This window comes from Chelon labrosus (assembly GCF_963514085.1).
Source record: "Chelon labrosus genome assembly, chromosome: 1".
Taxonomy (NCBI): Eukaryota; Metazoa; Chordata; class Actinopteri; order Mugiliformes; family Mugilidae; genus Chelon; species Chelon labrosus.
In genome coordinates, this window is record NC_140337.1 from 12,855,059 (window position 1) to 12,875,560 (window position 20,502).

The 20,502-nt window shown below is 38.4% G+C and overlaps 2 protein-coding genes across 2 annotated transcripts; both read right to left on the reverse strand.

Moving 5' to 3' along the window:
* Positions 1-2,252: 2,252 nt before the first annotated feature.
* Positions 2,253-7,804, reverse strand: LOC311493381 (butyrophilin subfamily 2 member A2-like). Its single transcript, XM_084552003.1, has 9 exons — positions 4,978-7,804; positions 4,828-4,887; positions 4,216-4,581; positions 3,819-4,136; positions 3,657-3,740; positions 3,490-3,525; positions 3,084-3,113; positions 2,955-2,975; positions 2,253-2,861 (listed from the first exon to the last, which is right to left on the reverse strand). Exons 1-9 carry the CDS (start codon positions 4,979-4,981, stop codon positions 2,257-2,259), a joined length of 1,524 nt encoding a protein of 507 aa, XP_084408129.1. The 5' UTR covers positions 4,982-7,804; the 3' UTR covers positions 2,253-2,256.
* Positions 7,805-10,530: 2,726 nt separating this feature from the next.
* Positions 10,531-19,845, reverse strand: LOC311491338 (uncharacterized protein). Its single transcript, XM_084549243.1, has 17 exons — positions 19,673-19,845; positions 19,009-19,374; positions 18,636-18,929; positions 18,470-18,553; positions 18,303-18,338; positions 17,886-17,915; positions 17,739-17,777; positions 17,044-17,636; positions 14,069-14,084; positions 13,919-13,978; positions 13,308-13,673; positions 12,911-13,228; positions 12,743-12,826; positions 12,576-12,611; positions 12,166-12,195; positions 12,019-12,057; positions 10,531-11,916 (listed from the first exon to the last, which is right to left on the reverse strand). The coding sequence occupies exons 1-17, from the start codon at positions 19,803-19,805 to the stop codon at positions 11,312-11,314; spliced, it is 3,129 nt and encodes a 1,042-aa protein (XP_084405369.1). The 5' UTR covers positions 19,806-19,845; the 3' UTR covers positions 10,531-11,311.
* Between the last annotated feature and the right edge of the window lie 657 nt (positions 19,846-20,502).

The window sequence follows — 20,502 nt, forward strand, 5'->3', positions numbered from 1 at the left end:
TGTAATAAAAGTGACTAAGCTAAGAAGACAGACGTGCCGCCGCAATCAACTATCATGTCTACTCAGTGTTGCGGATGCCTCGTGTCTGTTTATGAGATGTGTTTTTCAGTGAACTAAATGTACTTTTAAGTGTGAGTTTGAGACACAGTGAATGAAAGACGTGTTTTATTTGTACTTCGTTAGATGGTAGACAGTGGCGGGGACATGCGGGAGGGAGAAGGTAACGAGCAGCCGCGGCCCGTGATGCGGCAGCAAACGGTCCTCGGGTCTCACATTTGCTTCGTGTGAAGGCTGACAACCAAACGTGAATGTGTAAAGCTTTGGAAGAAGAAACCAATGGTTGATAGACGACACGTCTACAGAACTTGTATAGTTTGTGTTCGATACTGACTGACATCGTGCCCCCGAACCCTGGCACCCAACCGACGAGCGTATTAAAAAAAAGTATTCTTCAAAGTCTCGGACCACGATGCACCTGTGAAGTGTTTCTTGCATACCTCTTTACCATGATCATGTTCAGACTAGTATGTATCAAGGCACGCCTACTTGAATTTATTGCGTATCATATTTTTTTTTTTTTTTAAAGCTGTATTTCAGAATCAACATATGGTCTTATTCGCAATGTAAATACGTCCTAATCTATGAAAGTATGCAGTAGTGATTATAAAGTTAGTATTGTGTTATCGTGTACATACTGTAAATACTACCTGTACTTATTAAAGTGTATGACATTTTGCTGTGTTTTCTTAAAGTGGACTGTAAACTGAATTTTACATAGTGAAGGAAATAGAAATAATAATAAATACAGATCTGATACTGATTGTTTATTTAAAGAACGTGTCGTGTCACGAGGAGGCACACTGAATAGTTTCACATCGATAAGAAATGTCGGTAAATGAGTACATGAGCACATCACTGGTTATACAGTTATATTACAGCATATTACAAATAGGCAATATTAGGAAAGTGTCACTGACAATAGTGAGAAAGAAATTTAAAATTTAATCTCAAGCACAACAGGAGACTTCACTTCTGCTCACTATTATAGAGAACAAATTTTTACCTACAAGTCTGAACGTTTACCCAAGAGACATTTAAAAACAACAAGAACAAAAAAAAAACACATTTTAAAAAAAGATTGTTTCAGGCAGATAGTCCACCCACTGCCATATCCGTACAGTCAATATGAGGCTGTAGCCAGCAGCTGGTTAGCTTAGTTTAGATTTAAACCGCTTGTCTTGATCAGCTCCTACCAGAACACCTGTGTCTTGCGTGGTTAATCACACAAACTCTGCAGTGTGTCCATGTCAGTTTACTTCCTGGACTCTCTCTCTCTCTCTATGTGCTAATGTTTGCTTGCACGGATTAAAATGAATCCTAAGGTGTATTTACAAAGCTTATATGTTTAAACTGTTTAATTATATTCACTTAAAATCCCTCATAAACTTGACACACGGCATGTGAGTTAATAAGATGTTAGAAATTTCAGGTGGAACCAGGGTTCGCGTTAACCGAATATTTTCCGTTATATTATTATTATATAATATTTTACAGTTGTTGTTTTTTTTTAAATGTGACGGAAAAATCTGAAGGCCATCCGTCATTTTGACAGATTGCAATTCACACCCCTGACCACTTGGTGGCGAGTGACCTTATTAATTGGCTCTTGTCCCTCATCGCAGTTTGCGTTCCAAACATCACGGAACTTTTGTCGGTGCACGATTTCCTGGTACACCGATTACACTAATGCACACGTCAGAGCTAACGGCTATCAAAATGGAATTTCCATACCACCGAAGCACTTCTACCAATTCAACCTTACGGTACCGTTACGAGTACGGACGAGTAAGCCCAAACTTTTTTTTTTTTTTTTTTACCATTTAAAGTCAATACTGTTCTGAAAAAAGTACTTAAAGTTAATGGAACTTTAATGAAAATTAAATGCTATTGAATATGTCTTATCATTTTAAAAAATTAAAGTGACGGGTAAAAATTGATTATGACGGGATTTTTATGACCCTGTCAGTCAAAATGACAGACAACGAAAAAGTCTAGCGCAACCTCTGGGTGGAACATATAAAAATATCCCAGACTCTTTCTTCAGATTTTCCTCTTTCTGTGAAAAATCTGTTTTTTCTCAGTTACTTATGTGTTATTATTTCCCTTCAACGTAAGAAGTAGCCTACAATATTGAAGTATAAAAAATTATCCTGTTTGCGTAGTCGTACTTTCTTGTAGCATCTGTAACTGATGATATTAAGATGGTTGTTTTGTTTCCTCTACAGGACAGTCCCCATTGTCAGTCTGACAGTGGAGACTGTCCTGTCCTGACTGACTCTGTTCTGTCCTGTGTAATATCTTCATGGGAGACACGTCACCTTTACCGGGATTGAAAAGTGGAAAGACTTCACCTGTGAATGTAGCTGCTAAAGATCCGATTAGACTTTTTTGATCCACATTATAAAAGGAAATCTCTCCGTTGTCGTAATCCAAATACACACCAACTTTCGACGGTCTCACAGTGAAAGGAAGTAAAACCTTTGGCACTGTGCTAAATTGAAAACTATTTGCTCTGTCAGGCAAAGAAGACAGGAACCAGAAACCATTAGATGTGTTTGGAGGAAAATTTAAATCATTAGGGATTTCACTTGAGGCTGTGACTCCCAACCACCAGGACTTTTTGGTCTCTACATGATCTGAATTCCTCAGGGAAACCTCCCAGTAGTGTCGTCCACCAGTGAAGCCACGTGATCCTTTGACAGCTGTGAGACAGGTAACCTCTGGTACTCCAGGAGCATCTCTTAGCATAGTGCCTCTGATAATGATGGCTGGATTGTTTGTGTCCTCAAGTTCAACATTTACTGTTGAAAATCGGATTAGAAAAGATCACAAAAGTCAACATAAAGAAACACATCAGTAAATAAGTGTTAACCTCAACAAATTAAATTCATTACCATAGTTCTCGTTAGCCTCTTCTGTGGGGAAGAAGAGAAAACATCTGTTGATATATTTGCTCATAATAATACATGATCAGTGTTTAGCTTTGACTTTAAGGACAAAATGAGTTTTGAGTTACTTCTTACCTTTTTGTAGGAAGGGTACACGTGCTGCTGCTGCAAAAATAAACAGACATGAGAAATCATTCACTGTTCAGTATTTTTTATGGAGGAACTTCACTGATTTATAAGTTTAACTTCCTTGTTGCGACGAGTACAACTCCAACTATTTAGTGTCACCTGTTGCATGGCAGAAAGGTTTCCAAAGAAAAATAACTCTGAAGCTGAATATATCTGGGCAAGTCACAATATCCTGTTGCATGATGGGAAATGTAGGAACTAGATTCAGTTCATCTCTTAAGTATCAAGATTTGGGACGATGCACCACAGAGTTGCTGTAGTGTCCTTTTAATGTACATATAGTAACTTTCACTGGCGTGTTGTGAGAGAGTAGAGAATAATGTGTTAAATGCAACCATGTAGACGTTCTTACCGTCATGTTCATCGCTGCTTGGCTTAGATGCCTTGACTGAAACATAAAAGAAGCACTTATGGATTTGATTTAATAATGATTTTCATCCATGTCATCTGTCTAAGGATTGTGAAGGGTTTTCATTGAATCTATATATAATAGACAGTTATCTAGTTTCAAACACGTACCTCTCTTTTTGTAGTATATCACTCCTATTGCAGCTAATGTGGCTATGAGGAGTAGGGCGAAGGCCACCCATCCAGCTGTTGACCCTAAAAAATAAAAGGTACAATTTTACCTTTTATTTTATCCCCCTGAACAAATGACATATGAAAAATAAATCTCTTTACCATTTCCCGCAGGTTTCTCTTTACCCTTTTCCACAGGTTGAGGGGGGTTTTCCAGGCGCAATCTGGCTTCCTTTGTGTCTTTATTAGGCAGAGCTACTGAGCAGGATACTTCAGAGGAGCTGGGGACAAGAAGCCAGCTGTGGACTGAAACGAGACCTGAAGAGGCCTTGTTGAACAGCAGACGTCCAGGTTTCAATTCCTGCTTCAGGTTGGACCAGCGCAGGACAGGCTCTGGATACCATCCTTCAGATTCACAGCTCACATTCACCATGTTGTCTTCTTTCCACACTGATGATAGAAGAGGTGAGCGTCCCGTTTCTAAGAAAGAGGATGATTTGAAGATGAAGAGACTTTTTTTTATTTCTTTTTTTATAATTCCAACCTTTATGGCACTCACCTGTCACCTCAAGAGTCACAGGTGAACTGTCATAACCCTGGAAACTGCTGACGTAGCATATGTATTGTCCTGCATCGCGAAGTGTGGTGTTTACCAGCTTAAGGCTGACATCACCTGTCGTCAGCCCACCGGATGTTGCATCCTTTAAGCCAAACGAGACTCGACCAGCATACGAAGCGTCCTGCTGGGCGTCCTCAAACTTCTTCGCCTTGTAGAGCAGGACAGGAGTATCAAAGCTCTCACGATACCAGCGTACCTCTAGATCTTCTGCATTTTGGGGTGGATTGAGCCAGCATGGGAGTGTGACAGAGAGGCCACGCCGCACATGGTCAGGAGACCGAACAGAAACCACAAGGCTGTCTGAAACTGTAAGATACATTTAGTTGGTTATTCTTTTGTCAGTCTGACCTGTGATCTGATCTGTACTGTGATGTGAACTCTCGAAACAATCTGTTGCTTTTAGAGTGAGAGCAATATTACTAATTGTGATTAATCTGGGTTATATAGGTTTTTGCAGAATAAGTAAATATCCACAATATATACATAAAAACGTAAGGATTAGAGTTAATAGGAGAGTTAATAAGGGTTAAAGTTGCATGAAAGGTACTTTACCAGGTGCTGCCTCACACGGTGTCCAGAGCAGAATGAGCCACAAATATATCATGTGTTGATCTGTAAGGAAAGCATTCACGTGGCATTATACACATTATGCACACAGGTTTATTAACAACATATTTCACGACAGCAGTAGTCTCGGCCTACCCATATTACTGTGTTGCTCCGAGGGCGAAATAAGCGAAATGATCGTCACAGAACTCGAGGTGTCTTTATAAGTCGGTAAATATGGTGTAATTGCAGTCCAGATTACAAATCTGAAGTCAGAGTCGTCGATTTTTGTATAATCTTCTCACTGACCTCCTTGATGAATTTGCTGCGTGAAACGTTTTACTTTCACTTCCTACTTTTTATAGCGCCCCTCCCCCCTTGCCTTCACGAGCTAGGATACCCCCATAGCAAAACTGGTCTGGTCCAGTGATGGGCCACACAACGCACTTGCACTTGGCCCACATCCATGAATGAATTGCGGCCCTTATGTGGCCCACATCCGGCATCCAACATGTCTGCCACATAAGGCCCACAACTCAGCCAAACTGCAACCAGAGCTGGCCCTAATGTGGGCCAAACCATTTTCAGAAGTGGTTTCTGATGTCAGCCTTAATTCAGCCTTAACTCAGCCACTTAATTTATGTGCCATATATATATATATATATATAAACAAGTACAGTATTATAAGCAAATGATTATTTTTTAGTAATGTCACAACAGTACACACACCTGCACATTACCTTAAACTTAACTAATTTAAAAACTGTACATTTATGATTCTACACATGTCCACAAACTGGATAAATTGGATTCTCCCCACTCTCAGCACGAGTTTAAGATATGGTGCTGTCCATTTCCTGCTTTCTCTTCATCCTCTTCAGTCTGCCAACATCTCTACCTAAAGAGAAATGTAACCATATTTTGATGGTCCAGTCGATTTCCTGGTCTGTGGCCCCTGATGTTAGGCAGTTACGCCAAACAGCAGCTGAAACATACACGCACAAAGCACAAGTGATTGGAAATTAACATTTTTGTATCATTAGGTAATATGGCTACTGTAATTCTATTAAAACTGATCCTGATGACAATATTCTGGTGTCAGATCTCAAGTGTTTCCCCTACATCCTCCTCTTTGTAGAAGACATTTCAATGCATTTTTTTTAATTTATGTACATGTAAAAACAAGGATTTACAGTGTTACACAAACTGTGAGTAGTCAGTATCATAATGCATTCAATAAAATTAACTCTTTAAGAGTCTGTAGGTTTGTAAACACAACATTCAAACTGACCCGGTTTATGGTTGTTTACACAAACAATAGTTTCAGTATAAGTTCCTAAACCTCAAACTTCCCACCAGTCCCCTAGAACTGAAGAAGCTACTCGGATGAGTTGTGAAACAAAAAACAACAAACAAAAAAGCAAAACAAAACAAAACAAAACAAAAACCTCTACAAGTCCACAGCTGCCTTTTTAAACGCTATTTTTGGATTGAAGCACGATATATCTGAGAGCAGCAGAAAAAGAATGCCAACGGTCAGCTAGCAGAAGCAGCAGTAGCCCTAATGTTTAACCGTTGAAAGTCCACTGTTGAAAGATTTAACTTTAAAATTTCAGATCAACTGGATCCGTCCTGTTTCGACAAGAACGCTATTTTTAAGGGTGTTAGTTGATTTTGATTGACATCGATAATATATCATAAGAATATTTTATTTATTTATTTTTATCAAATCTGTTACTCAAAAATATCGAAAAATAACTTTAAGGGTGGGATGAGTCCGGCCTCACATATGTGGCCCAGAGGTCTAATCTGATATGTGGGCCGAATTCGGCACTCCACAAGTGGCCCACATCTGTCTGCCGGAGTCAAGACAGTGCCGCCTTTGCCGCATCTGGGCCATGTCCGGTTCACATGCCGTGTGAACGCCACCTGTGCCGGCTTCAAGCCAGATCTGGCCCACATGTCTCCGCTATGGATGTGTAGAAACTAAAGGTTAGAGGAAAAATAAAAAGGATCCAACATTTTCTGTCCAGCTGTTTAACTGTTATATTACTGCACAACCGACATGTAGTACACTGAAAAAAGGGGAAAAGGGGGATTGTTCAGTTTACATGTATATCCGTATAGAAGACACGATTGAGTTATGTTCTCCTCTGAACATGTTTCAATCATGTATAATTCCTTAAATCTTGGTGGATGCATAGTCTACAAGTCTCAGTCGTGTTAAGAAAACAGAAAATAGTTATGTTTCCTCTGGAAACTCCGCCCCCTCGGAAAACTTCTGCCGGAAGTTTGGCCGCCATCTTTTCACCCTCACTGGACAAATTGAAGTCGACTTGGAGAGTTGTGGACAAGGTAAGGACAATTAAAACTTTTCAAACGTTTGTCAGATTTCAAGGTAGTCACTTTAGACGAATAGTTTTCATAAAGCCGATGTTTTTATCAGCCAGGAACATTGAGCAATATGAATAAGACGATGTTAGCTAACATTTGTTGGAGTTTACTTTTACTGGGGGGGGGGGGGGTCATATCCGCGGTCGCGAGGTGTGAAAAGTCAAAGTCGCCCTGAAATGTTTTGGGGAAAACTCATTCTTGAAAAACTGCTACGGCTGCCTTTAGTTTACTGCAGATTTTTTTTTTACAGTGGACGCCCCTACTCGGCCGAAGTCCATCCACGTTTTCCGATGAGAAAAAATTGTTACCATGATGAGCCTTAAGGAGAAAAAAAAATTTCACAGTAAGGCTTCATATTCAGCACATGAGGAAACTGTACACTGCTCTAATAACTGAGTGATAGTGAGACAAGGAGGCGCTAGTTATTTACATTTAGTTATGTCTGTGAAGGTTCTCAGTCATCCAGGTCATGGTATATCCAACAAAGGTTCAAAAAAGGCAACTGGACTTGTAGAGTTTTTTGAGAAGACATTTCACCACTCATCCGAGTAGCTTCTGAAGAACTCAAGAAGCTACTCGGATGAGTGGTGAAACGTTTTCTCAAAACGACATTTGGAAATGGCTGGAACAACCAACACTTCTTGTTTCTGATTGGACAGAACCCGACGGTGTAACATCATTTCCTGTTTATACTTCACTGTGTCCGTGCACGAGTTTTAAAACGGAATAAATGGAGGACGAGATGGCATTAATAGAGGAATATTTTGAAAGAGGACATACATATAATGTCATTCTTAATATGCTTTCAAACCATCATGACATTAGCATGTCCCTCTGAACCCTGAAAGCAAGGTTGAAGGAGTTAGGACTGAGCAGAAGGGTCAACTACGTCCTAATTGTGCGTCCCCTCAGCTTCTTTAAATAATGCCAATGTCTTTCCACAAGACATGCAGAAATCTGGCAACGACTGATACTTCTTTCCACAATGTGGACAGTACATGTTGTCTGCTTTCAAAGCACATCACAGTGTCTACACTTCCGCTTAGCTGACCATTCACAAAGTGTCATTTCTTAACTTTCAGCAAAACAACCAATCACATTAGCTTATATTTTAGCACGGCGGGTTGTGGTCCAATTAGAAACAAGAAGTGTTGTCCCTGTCCTTTCTGTAATCTGGAATGTTGTTGTGTTTTGTGAAATGTTGTTTTGTTTTGACCTTCAGGGCCACCGTAAGTAAGTCCTTGATAGAGAGATTAATTGATGTACTGAGATGAACTATTCTGCATGTATGGCTGAATCACCTCGACAGATTACAGGGACTGGCTGTATAAATCTGAATGGTAATAAAAACAATTGCTGTGAAGCTTCATCAAAGCTGAAATTGACTAAATCACATAGAAGTTTAATTTTGTCAAGGCAAATAATATTGTAAACAAGGGCCATAATTAGAAAATGAAGTGATCAAATAAGTATTTTTCTGTCTGTGATAATTCTTGTTTTCAGGTAAATGCAGAATTTAAGCACATTACCACCATGCCCCTGCAATCGAGATTTCTCACACAGCTGGATGTGCTATCTGACAAACTTCAGAAGCTATTTGAAAAGAGAGGCGGGCAGATTGGCAAGAGTCTACAGAGCGTTTTGGCACACCTGACTCAAGTAAGAATGCTTTTTTTTTTTTTTTTTTTTTTTTAAACATACTGATTTGACATTGTACAAACTTGATTGAAGAAAAGGGGTTCTACACTAATGTCTTTCTGTACTTATGCCCCTTTGATGTTGAGCAGGAATGCATCCTCAAGGGTCTGTGTGTTTACCTCAATGAGGACCCAGCAAATCTTGTAAGAGTGGTGAGTATAATTGTACAAAACAAAATATCAAAACCTGTAATATTTTGTTGAGCACTAAAGTACCTAGTTATTGAAACAACATAGAACAGTTAACCAGATATATGGTAGTGATCTTGAATTTAAAAAAAGAGATCTCATTAATTCATGTCAGTATTCAATTTTACATGTACAAGAGCACTGGGTTAAAATTCCAGGTGACCAGTGACATAACTCCAAATGAATGATGACATTGAATTATGAGATATCAGGGTTGAAACACCTTAAAGATATTTTCTCTTCCAAATTTCGCTATACTTTAGATATACATTCTGGTAGAGCTGAAACAATTAATCAATGAATCGACTAGTTAAAAATGTCTCTGCAGCTCCTTTGATAATAATTTAATTGAAGTATTGGTGGTTCCAGCTTCTCGCGATCTCAAAAAAATCATTGTTCCCTTTATTATATGTGATAGGAAACTCAGCATTTTGGTCTTTTAGACTCAGACTCTTGTTGGTATTAAAAAACAAGCAATTTAAAGATGTTACGGTGTGCATTTTTCAGTGTTCTCTGTCATTTATAGACAAAACAATTGAGAAAATAATCTTCAGATTGGCTGATAATTAAAATATTTATTAAAATATTTGCTTATTATAAAATATTCAGAGGGATTCAGAAATTTGTATATTATTTGTGCAGACATTCAGTATAATGTTTCAAGTGTATATATTTAATGTGTTTTGTTTGATCTCACTTTGTTACTTTTGTGACTGTGCGCTCTGCAGGCAGAAGATGAAGCCCTCATTCCAAGGATCCATTGAGGAGACCGTGGTGGGGGAATATATGTCGTTAGACATGATGCTACCAGTAAACCTGAAGACATTGTGGTCGTCTTGGAAGGCCAAATGGTACTGCATGATCTGGACAACATTGCATTAGAGGCTGCCATGTTATTTGGCCTAATGTATGCTTTGAATCTCAGCTACCCTCCTGAACTGAAGTATTTTTTGAAGTGCTTTAGAAAGTTATGATGAAGTTGGGCGAAAACACACTCTCTAAGAAAGCCCAAGTCCTCAAAAACAGACTCTGTAAGTGAGCTGTTGCCATGGACCATGGTTGGTCTTTTGTTGCATTTGTACTGGAGTTTGGACAAATACTTGCACTGCCTTTTATTTATACTTTCTTTATCTGTGGCATATATGTTGTGTTTTCATTTTCTTCCAAAATGTACCTTGCAATGTTCTTTGACAAAATAAAATCACTAGTAAAAAGTAAAAGTTTTTCTTTATGTCTGTAAATAAGAGCTTAGGTTGGATCAGACAGAAGGATGTACAAAATGGATTTATTTAATTTATTAATAATAATTTATTTAACAGAAATTGGTGCACAGAAATAATTTTATCATGCAATGGATGAGCAAAGTATGCAAAAGCTTTATAACTTAATAGTGTAAGATTTATTTGTCCGGGTCAGGTAGATTTAACAGAACGACAGTGTGTGTAATTTATGTAAAAAACTTATGTTGCTTTAACAGATGCTAATTGAATATAACAAGCATAAAAAACTTTAAAGTAACATTTAAAAAAATTATGTTGGTTTAACATAGAGTAATTGAACTTAACATTAAAGAAAATTGTTGAATTAACATACAAAAGTCATGTTTCTTTAACAAAAAGTAATTCAGTATACTTAACGTAAATAAATAATTTTAAGGAAACTTATATGTGCAACTGATGTACATACTTTTTTCATGTAGATCCAACAGCCTTTTTTTTCAGTGTATAGAGAACAAATTCATAGCATCATCCCAACTCAAAAATCACTCAACCTTGCTTGGATAATCACACAAACTGTGTAGTGTGTCCATGTCAGTTTAATGTTACTTCCTGGACTCTCTCTCTCTCTATGTGCTAATGTTTGGTTGTACGGATTAAAATGAATCCTAAGGTGTATTTACAAAGCTTATTTGTTTAAACTGTTTAATTATATTTACTTGAAATCCCTCATGATGCAACATTAAACTTGACACACGGCATGTGAGTTAATAAGACGTTAAAAATTTCAGGTGGAACATATAAAATATCCCATACTCTTTCTTCAGATTTTCCTGTTTTTCGTGAAAAACGTTTTTTTAAATTTTTTATTTTTTTCGGTTACTTACGTGTTATTATTTCCCTTCAGCATGAGTAAGAAGTACAACATTGAAGTATAAAAAAAGATGCTGTTTGCGTAGTCATACTTTCTTGAAACGTCTGTAACTGATGATATTAAGATGGTTGTTTTGTTTCCTCTACAGGACAGTCCCCATTGTCAGCCTGACTGTGGAGACTGTCCTGTCCTGACTGACTCTGTTCTGCCCTGTGTAATATCTTCATGGAAGACACGTCACCTTTACCGGGATTGAAAAGTGGAAAGACTTCACCTGTGAATGTAGCTGCTAAAGATCCGATTAGACTTTTTTCGTCCACATTATAAAAGGAAATCTCTCCGTTGTCGTAATCCAAATACACACCAACTTTCGACGGTCTCACAGTGAAAGGAAGTAAAACCTTTGGCACTGTGCTAAATTGAAAACTATCTGCTCTGTCGGGTGAAGAAGACAGGAACCAGAAACCATTAGATGTGTTTGGAGGAAAATTTAAATCAATAGGGATTTCACTTGCGGTTATGACTCCCAGCCACCAGGACTGTTTGGTGTCTGCAGATTCTGAAGGCCTCAGGGAAACCTCCCAGTAGTGTCGTCCACCAGTGAAGCCACGTGATCCTTTGACAGCTGTGAGACAGGAAACCTCTGGTACTCCAGGACCATCTCTTAGTAGAGTCCCTTTGATCTTGATGAATGGATTCTTTGTGTCCTCAAGTTCTACATTTACTGTTGAAAATGATGAAAATCGGATTAGAAAATATCACAAAAGTCAACATAAAGAAAGACATCAGTAAATAAGTGTTAACCTCAACAAATTAAATTCATTACCATAGCTCTCGTTAGCCAGCGAGAAAGCCGTTGGCTCTTCTGTGGGGAAGTAGAGAAAACATCTGTTGACATATTTGCTCATAATAATACATGATCAGTGTTTAGCTTTGACTTTAAGGACAAAATGAGTTTTAAGTTACTTCTTACCCATTTGTAGGAGGGGTACACGTGCTGCTGCTGCAAAAATAAATCAAACAGACACGAGAAATCATTCACTGTTCAGTATTTTTTTATTTATTTTTTTAAGTTTAAGTTTAAGTTTAACTTCCTTGTTGTGACAAGTACAACTCTAACTTTTTAGTGTCACCCATTGCACTGCAGAAAGGTTTCCGAAGAAAAATAACTCTGCTCTAGTTATCTGGCCAAGTTGCAATATCCTGTTGCATGATGGGAAATGTAGGAACTGGGTTCAGTTAATCTCTTAAGTATCAAGATTTGGGACGATGCATCACAGAGTGACTGTAGTGTCCCTTTAATGTACATATAGTAACTTTCACTGTCGTGTTGTGAGAGAGTAGAGAATAATGTGTTAAATGTGACCATGTAGACATTCTTACCGTCATGTTCATCGCTGCTTAGCTTAGATGCCTTCACTGAAACATAAAAGAAGCACGTATGGATTTGATTTAATAATGATTTTCATCCATGTCATCTGTCTAAGGATTGTGAAGGGTTTTCATTGAATCTATATATAATAGACAGTTATCTAGTTTCAAACACGTACCTCTCTTTTTGTAGTATATCACTCCTACTGCAGCTAATGTGGCTATGAGGAGTATGGCGAAGGCCACCCATCCAGCTGTTGACCCTAAAAAATAAAAGGTGCAATTTTACCTTTCATTTATTTTTTATCCCCCTGAGCAAATGACAAGTGAAAAATAATTCTCTTTACCGTTTCCTGCAGGTTTCTCTTTACCCTTTTCCACAGGTTGAGGGGGGTTTCCCAGGCGCAATCTGGCTTCCTTTGTGTCTGTATTAGGCAGAGCTACTGAGCAGGATACTTCAGAGGAGCTGGGGACAAGAAGCCAGCTGTGGACTGAAACGAGACCTGAAGAGGCCTTGTTGAACAGCAGACTTCCAGGTTTCAATTCCTGCTTCAGGTTGGACCAGCGCAGGACAAGCTCAGGATACCATCCTTCAGATTCACAGCTCACATTCACCATGTTGTCTTCTTTCCACACTGATGATAGAAGAGGTGAGTGTCCCGTTTCTAAGAAAGAGGATAATTTGAAGGTCTGGAGACTTTTTTTTATTTATTTTTTTATAATTCCAACCTTTATGGCACTCACCTGTCACCTCAAGAGTCACAGGCGAACTGTCATAACCCTGGACACTGCTGACATAACACGTGTATTGTCCTGCATCGTGAAGCGTGGTGCTTACCAGCTTAAGGCTGACATCACCTGTCTTCAGCCCACCGGATGTTGCATCTTTTAAGCCAAACGAGACTCGACCAGCATATGAAGTATCCTGGTGGGCGTTGTCAAACTTCTTCGCCTTGTAGAGCAGGACAGGAATATGAAAGTTCTCACGATACCAGCGTACCTCCAGATCTTCTGCATTTTGGGCTGGATTGAGCCAGCATGGTAGTGTGACAGAGAGGCCACGCTGCACATGGTCAGGAGGCCGAACAGAAACCACAAGGCTCTCTGAAACTGTAAGATACATTTTAACCTTTTGGCAGTCCGACCTGTGATCTGATCTGTACCATGATGTGAACTCTCAAAACAATCTGTTGCTTTTAGAGTAAGAGCAATGTTGCAAATCTTGATTAATCCGGGTTATATAGGTTTTTGCAGAATAAGTAAATATCCACAAATACATAAAAACGTAAGGATTAGAGTTAATAGGAGAGTTAATAAGAGTTAAAGTTGAGGATAAAAAATGAAAGGTACTTTACCAGGTGCTGCCTCACACGGTGTCCAGAGCAGAATGAGCCACAAATATATCATGTGTTGATCTGTAAGGAAAGTAATCACGCGGCATTATACACATTATACACACAGGCTTATTAACAACATATTTCACGACAGCAGTAGTCTCGGCCTACCCATATTACTGTGTTGCTCCGAGGGTGAAATAAGCGAAATGATCGTCACAGAACTCGAGGTGTCTTTATAAGTCGGTAAATATGGTGTAATTGCAGTCCAGATTTACAAATCTGAAGTCAGACTCGCCGATTTTTGTGCAGTCTTCTCACCGACCTCCTTGAAAAGAAATTCGCTGCGTGAAACGTTTTACTTTCACTTTCTACTTTTTAGGCACTGCGACAGACTGGAGACCTCTCCAGGGTGTACCCCTGCCTCTCGCCTGATGACATCTGGGATAGGCTCCAGCAGACCCCGCGACCCTTAACAGGAATAAGTGATTACAGAAGACGAATGAATAAATGAATGAATTTCTACTTTTTATAGCGCCCCTCCCTCCCTGCCTTCCCAAGCTAGGCTATATGAAATCAAGATGTCGTATGTGTATAACGGTTAAAGGAAAAATAAAAAGGATCCAACATTTTCTGTCCAGCTGTTTAACTGTTATATTACTGCACAACCGACATGTAGTAATAAATAATATCTAACGAGGCGGTGTGATTTGATCGTGCAGTAATCAAATTACATGATTACAAGTTAATAATTTTCGTTCAATTTTAGTCAATCTAAAAACAAACACTTAGAAATGTAATGTTTTTTTTTACCATAAAATCCCACATTTTTCATACTATGTCAGACGTAATCAATTATTGCTGCTCTTATTTCTCTTGTTATAATAATAATTATTATTATTATTATAACAAGAGAATTTATTACAAATATTATAAAAATAAAAATTATATTACAAATAGGCAATAATATTATGAAAGCGTCACTGACAATTGCTAGAAAAAAAACAAAACTAAAATTTAAGGTCAATCACAACATGAGACTTCACTTCTGCTCACTACTTATAGAGAACAAATTCATAGCATCATCAAAAAAGTATTCTTCAAAGTCTCGGACCACGATGCACCTGTGAAGTGTTTCTTGCATACCTCTTTACCATGATCATGTTCAGACTAGTATGTATCAAGGCACGCCTACTTGAATTTATTGCGTATCATATTTTTTTTTTTTTTTTTTAAAAGCTGTATTTCAGAATCAACATATGGTCTTATTCGCAATGTAAATACGTCCTAATCTATGAAAGTATGCAGTAGTGATTATAAAGTTAGTATTGTGTTATCATGTACATACTGTAAATACTACCTGTACTTATTAAAGTGTATGACATGTTGCTGTGTTTTCTTAAAGTGGACTGTAAACTGAATTTTACATAGTGAAGGAAATAGAAATAATAATAAATACAGATCTGATATTGATTGTTTATTTAAAGAACGTGTGGTGTCAAAAGGAGGTACACTAAATAGTTTCACATCAGTAAGAAATGTCAGTAAATGAGTACATTGGCTGCATCACTAGTGATACTGTTATAACTTGGTCATGATTTATGTCGTGCATATTACAAATAGGCAATAATATTATGAAAGTGTCACTGACAATAGCTAGAAAGAAAACTAAAATTTAATCTCAATCACAACATGAGACTTCACTTCTGCTCACTACTTATAGAGAACAAATTCATAGCATCATCCCAACTCAAAAATCACTCAAAAGACCCCCCCTCCCTTGTGTTTTAGTCCATCCCGTTCCCATTTTTCTCCTTTGAAGTAACCCCTTTAAGACGAGCGGCATCACCATCCACCCTTTACTCCTGACTCATTAGAATAACGTGAGACATCACTGTGGTACTCCACTGTTTATATAAAACATGACCTGACTCATTGTGCTTACACTTAAAACGTCTGACACTAGCTAACCTGGTGATGTTTCCTTTCACGAGTCAGATCATAAAGGTGATGCACAAAGCTGCTTTTCTGAGTCTGGCTTGTAGTCCCGTACCGTTTAACTGAGCACCACTGTGTGTTCACATAATGAAATCAACAGACAGCAAGAGTTAAATTCATAAATCATCTAAAATACTACACTGTTAACAGTAGCAACAACAGGAGTGTCATGCAGGATAGACATCAAATCGTGTACAGAACAGTAATCTAGTGTACAGTATAGTATATATACTACAGTACATTCACAATGAACCTTACAACATGTATACAAAATCGCTTGAACACAGTTGGTGCAAATGCCCATCATTCAATTACAAACACTGCAAAACTACATTTCAACACACCAAACACACACACTGTAGTTTCCAAAGATGACACACTAAATTAAAAAAAAAAAAAAAAACATCTGAATCTGTATCTGATTGAGGACCACGTCTAGAAGAGGTCCAGACAAAAAAGGATCAGATTCTATGTGGACTGATTTGAATCACTTTTACCTACAAGTCTGAACATTTACCCAAGAGACATTAAAAACAACAAGAACAAAAAAAAAAAACACATTTGAAAAAAAATAAAGATTGTTTCAGTCAGATAGTCCACCCACTGCCATATCCGTACAATCTATATGAGGCTGTAGCCAGCAGCTGGTTAGCTTAGCTTAGATTTCAAACCGCTTGTCTTGGTCTAAAAATCAGCTCCGAGCAGAACACCTGTGTCTTGCGTGTTCAATCACACAAACTCTGTAGTGTGTCCATGTCAGTTTACTTCCTGGACTCTCTCTCTCTCTCTATGTGCTAATGTTTGATTGCACAGATTAAAATGAATCCTAAGGTGTATTTACAAAGCTTATTTGTTTAAACTGTTTAATTATATTTACTTGAAATCCCTCACGATGCAACATTAAACTTGACAAATGGCATGTGAGTCAATAAGACGTTAAAAATTTCAGGTGGAACATATAAAATATCCGAGACTCTTTCTTCAGATTTCCCTGTTTTTCGTGAAAAATGTTTATTTATTTTTTTTTTGGTTACTTATGTGTTATTATTTCCCTTCAGCGCGAGTAAGAAGTATAAAAGCATAAAAAATGATCCTGTTTGCGTAGTCGTACTTTCTTGTAGCATCTGTAACTGATATTAAGATGGTTGTTTTGTTTCCTCTACAGGACAGCCCCCATTGTCAGCCTGACTTTGGGGACTGTCCTGTCCTGACTGACTCTGTTCTGTCCTGTGTAATATCTCCATGGAAGACGTGTCACCTTTACCGGGATTGAAAAGTGGAAAGACTTCACCTGTGAATGTAGCTGCTAAAGATCCGATTAGACTTTTCTGATCCACATTATAAAAGGAAATCTCTCCGCTGTCGTAATCCAAATACACACCAACTTTCGACGGTCTCACAGTGAAAGGAAGTAAAACGTTTGGCACTGTGCTAAATTGAAAACTATCTGTTCTGTCGGGCGAAGAAGACAGGAACCAGAAACCATTAAATGTGTTTGGAGGAAATTTTAAATCATTAGGGATTTCACTTGCGGTTGTGACTCCCAACCACCAGGACTTTTTGGTCTCTACATGATCTGAATGCCTCAGGGAAACCTCCCAGTAGTGTTGTCCACCAGTGAAGCCACGAGTTCCTTTGACAGCTGTGAGACAGGTAACCTCTGGTACTCCAGGAGCATCTCTTAGTATAGTGCCTCTGATAATGATGGCTTTATTCCCTGTGTCCTCAAGTTCAACATTTACTGTTGAAAATGGTGAAAATGGGATTAGAAAAGATCACAAAAGTCAACATAAAGAAACACATCAGTAAATAAGTGTTAACCTCAACAAATTAAATTCATTACCATAGTGCTCGTTAGCCTGCGAGAAATCTGTTGGCTTTTCTGTGGGGAAGTAGAGAAAACATCTGTTGATATATTTGCTCATAATAATACATGATCAGTGTTTAGCTTTGACTTTAAGGACAAAATGAGTTTTGAGTTACTTCTTACCTTTTTGTAGGAGGGGTACATGTGCTGCTGCTGCAAAGATAAACAGACACGAGAAATCATTCACTGTTCAGTATTTTTTTATGGAGGAACTTGATTTATAAACTGATTTATAAGTTTAACTTCCTTGTCGCGACGAGTACGACTCCAACTATTTAGTGTCACCCGTTGCACTGCAGAAAGGTTTCCAAAGAAAAATAACTCTGAAGCTGAATATATCTGGGCAAGTGACAATATCATGTTGCATGATGGGAAATGTAGGAACTAGATTCAGTTAATCTCTTTTAAGTCTCAAGATTTGGGACGATGCATCACAGAGTCGCTGTAGTGTCCCTTTAATGTATATATAGTAACTTTCACTGGCGTGTTGTGAGAGAGTAGAGAATAATGTGTTAAATGTGACCATGTAGACGTTCTTACCATCATGTTCATCACTGCTTGGCTTAGATGCCTTCACTGAAACATAAAAGAAGCACTTATGGATTTGATTTAATAATGATTTTCATCCATGTCATCTGTCTAAGGATTGTGAAGGGTTTTCATTGAATCAATATATAATAGAGAGTTATCTAGTTTCAAACACGTACCTCTCTTTTTGTAGTACATCACTCCTATTGCAGCTAATGTGGCTATGAGGAGTAGGGCGAAGGCCACCCATCCAGCTGTTGACCCTAAAAAATAAAAGGTACAATTTTACCTTTCATTTATTTTATTCCCCTGAGCAAATGACAAGTGAAAAATTATTCTCTTTACCGTTTCCCGCAGGTTCAGGGGGGTTTCCCAGGCGCAGTCTGGCTTCCTTTGTGTCTGTGTTAGGCAGAGCTACTGAGCAGGATACTTCAGAGGAGCTGGGGACAAGAAGCCAGCTGTGGACTGAAACGAGACCTGAAGAGGCCTTGTTGGACAGTAATTTTCCAGGTTTCAGTTCCTGCTTCAGGTTGGACCAGCGCAGGACAGGCTCAGGATACCATCCTTCAGATTCACAGCTCACATTCACCATGTTGTCTTCTTTCCACACTGCTGATAGAAGAGGTAAGCCTCCCGTTTCTAAGAAAGAGGATGATTTGAAGATGAAGAGACTTTTTTTTATTTCTTTTTTTATAATTCCAACCTTCATGGCACTCACCTGTCACCTCAAGAGTCATAGGCGAACTGTCATAACCCTGGAAACTGCTGACGTAGCATATGTATTGTCCTGCATCGTGAAGCGTGGTGTTTACCAGCTTAAGGCTGACATCACCTGTCGTCAGCCCACCGGATGTTGCATCCTTTAAGCCAAACGAGACTCGACCAGCATACGAAGCGTCCTGCTGGGCGTCCTCAAACTTCTTCGCCTTGTAGAGCAGGACAGGAGTATCAAAGCTCTCACGATACCAGCGTACCTCCAGATCTTCTGCATTTTGGGGTGGATTGATCCAGCATGGGAGTGTGGCAGAGAGGCCACGCCGCACATGGTCAGGAGACCGAACAGAAACCACAAGGCTGTCTGAAACTGTAAGATACATTTAGTTGGTTAATCTTTTGGCAGTCTGACCTGTGATCTGATCTGTACTGTGATGTGAACTCTCAAAACAATCTGTTGCTTTTAGAGTGAGAGCAATAGGCCTATTACAAATTGTGATTAATCTGGGTTATAGGTTTTTGCAGAATAAGTAAATATCCACAATATATACATAAAAACGTAAGGATAACAGTTAATAGGAGAGTTAATAAGGTTTAAAGTTGAGGATAATAACAGAGTAAAAACTTAATAAACACCATACTGCATTTGTAAATGAAAGGTACTTTACCAGGTGCTGCCTCACACGGTGTCCAGAGCAGAATGAGCCACAAATATATCATGTGTTGATCTGTAGGAAAAGAGAAAGGATATATAAACGAGTCAAACTGGTCTCCAACGCATTCACGCTGCATTTTACACATTGTGAACACAGGTTTATTAACAACATATTTCACGACAGCAGGAGTCTCGGCCTACCCATATTACTGTGTTGCTCCGAGGGCGAAATAAGCGAAATGATCGTCACAGAACTCGAGGTGTCTTTATAAGTCGGTAAATATGGTGTAATTGCAGTCCAGATTTACAAATCTGAAGTCAGAGTCGTCGATTTTTGTCCAATGTCGCCACCGACCTCCTTGAAAAAAAAATCCGCTGCGTAAAACGTTTTACTTTCACTTTCTACTTTTTATAGCGCCCCTCCCCCCATCGCCCTCCCGAGCTAGGATATGAAATCAAGATGTCGTGTGTAACTATAAAGGTTAAAGGAAAAATAAAAAGGATCCAACATTTTCTGTCCAGCTGTTTATATTACTGTACAACCGACATGTAGTACTAAATAATATCTAACGAAGCGGTGTGATTTGATCGTGCAGTAATCAAATTACGTGATTACAAGTGAATCATTTTAGTTCAATTGTTGTCAATCTAAAAGTAAACACTTAGAAATGTATTTTTTTTTTTACCATAAAATCCAACATTTTTCATACTATGTCAGACGTAATAAAATATTGCTGATTTTATTTATCTTGTAATAATAATAATAATGTTTATTATTATAACAAGATAAATACATTTTATTATTATAAAATTTAACATAAATTGGTCAACGCTTTTGAATAA

Bases quoted from the DNA above. Each gene is read 5' to 3' on its own strand.
- LOC311493381 (XM_084552003.1), bottom strand. The intron at 4,582-4,827 runs GTAAAGTACCTT...TGTATCTTACAG, and splicing joins ACCGTGTGAGGCAGCACCTG to TTTCAGACAGCCTTGTGGTT. The intron at 2,862-2,954 runs GTAATGAATTTA...GATTTTCAACAG, and splicing joins AGAGGCTAACGAGAACTATG to TAAATGTTGAACTTGAGGAC.
- LOC311491338 (XM_084549243.1), bottom strand. From the start codon at position 19,805: ATGTGTAAAATGCAGCGTGAATGCGTTGGAGACCAGTTTGACTCGTTT. The intron at 17,916-18,302 runs GTAAGAACGTCT...TTATCTTTGCAG, and splicing joins AAGCAGTGATGAACATGATG to CAGCAGCACATGTACCCCTC. The intron at 13,674-13,918 runs GTAAAGTACCTT...TGTATCTTACAG, and splicing joins ACCGTGTGAGGCAGCACCTG to TTTCAGAGAGCCTTGTGGTT.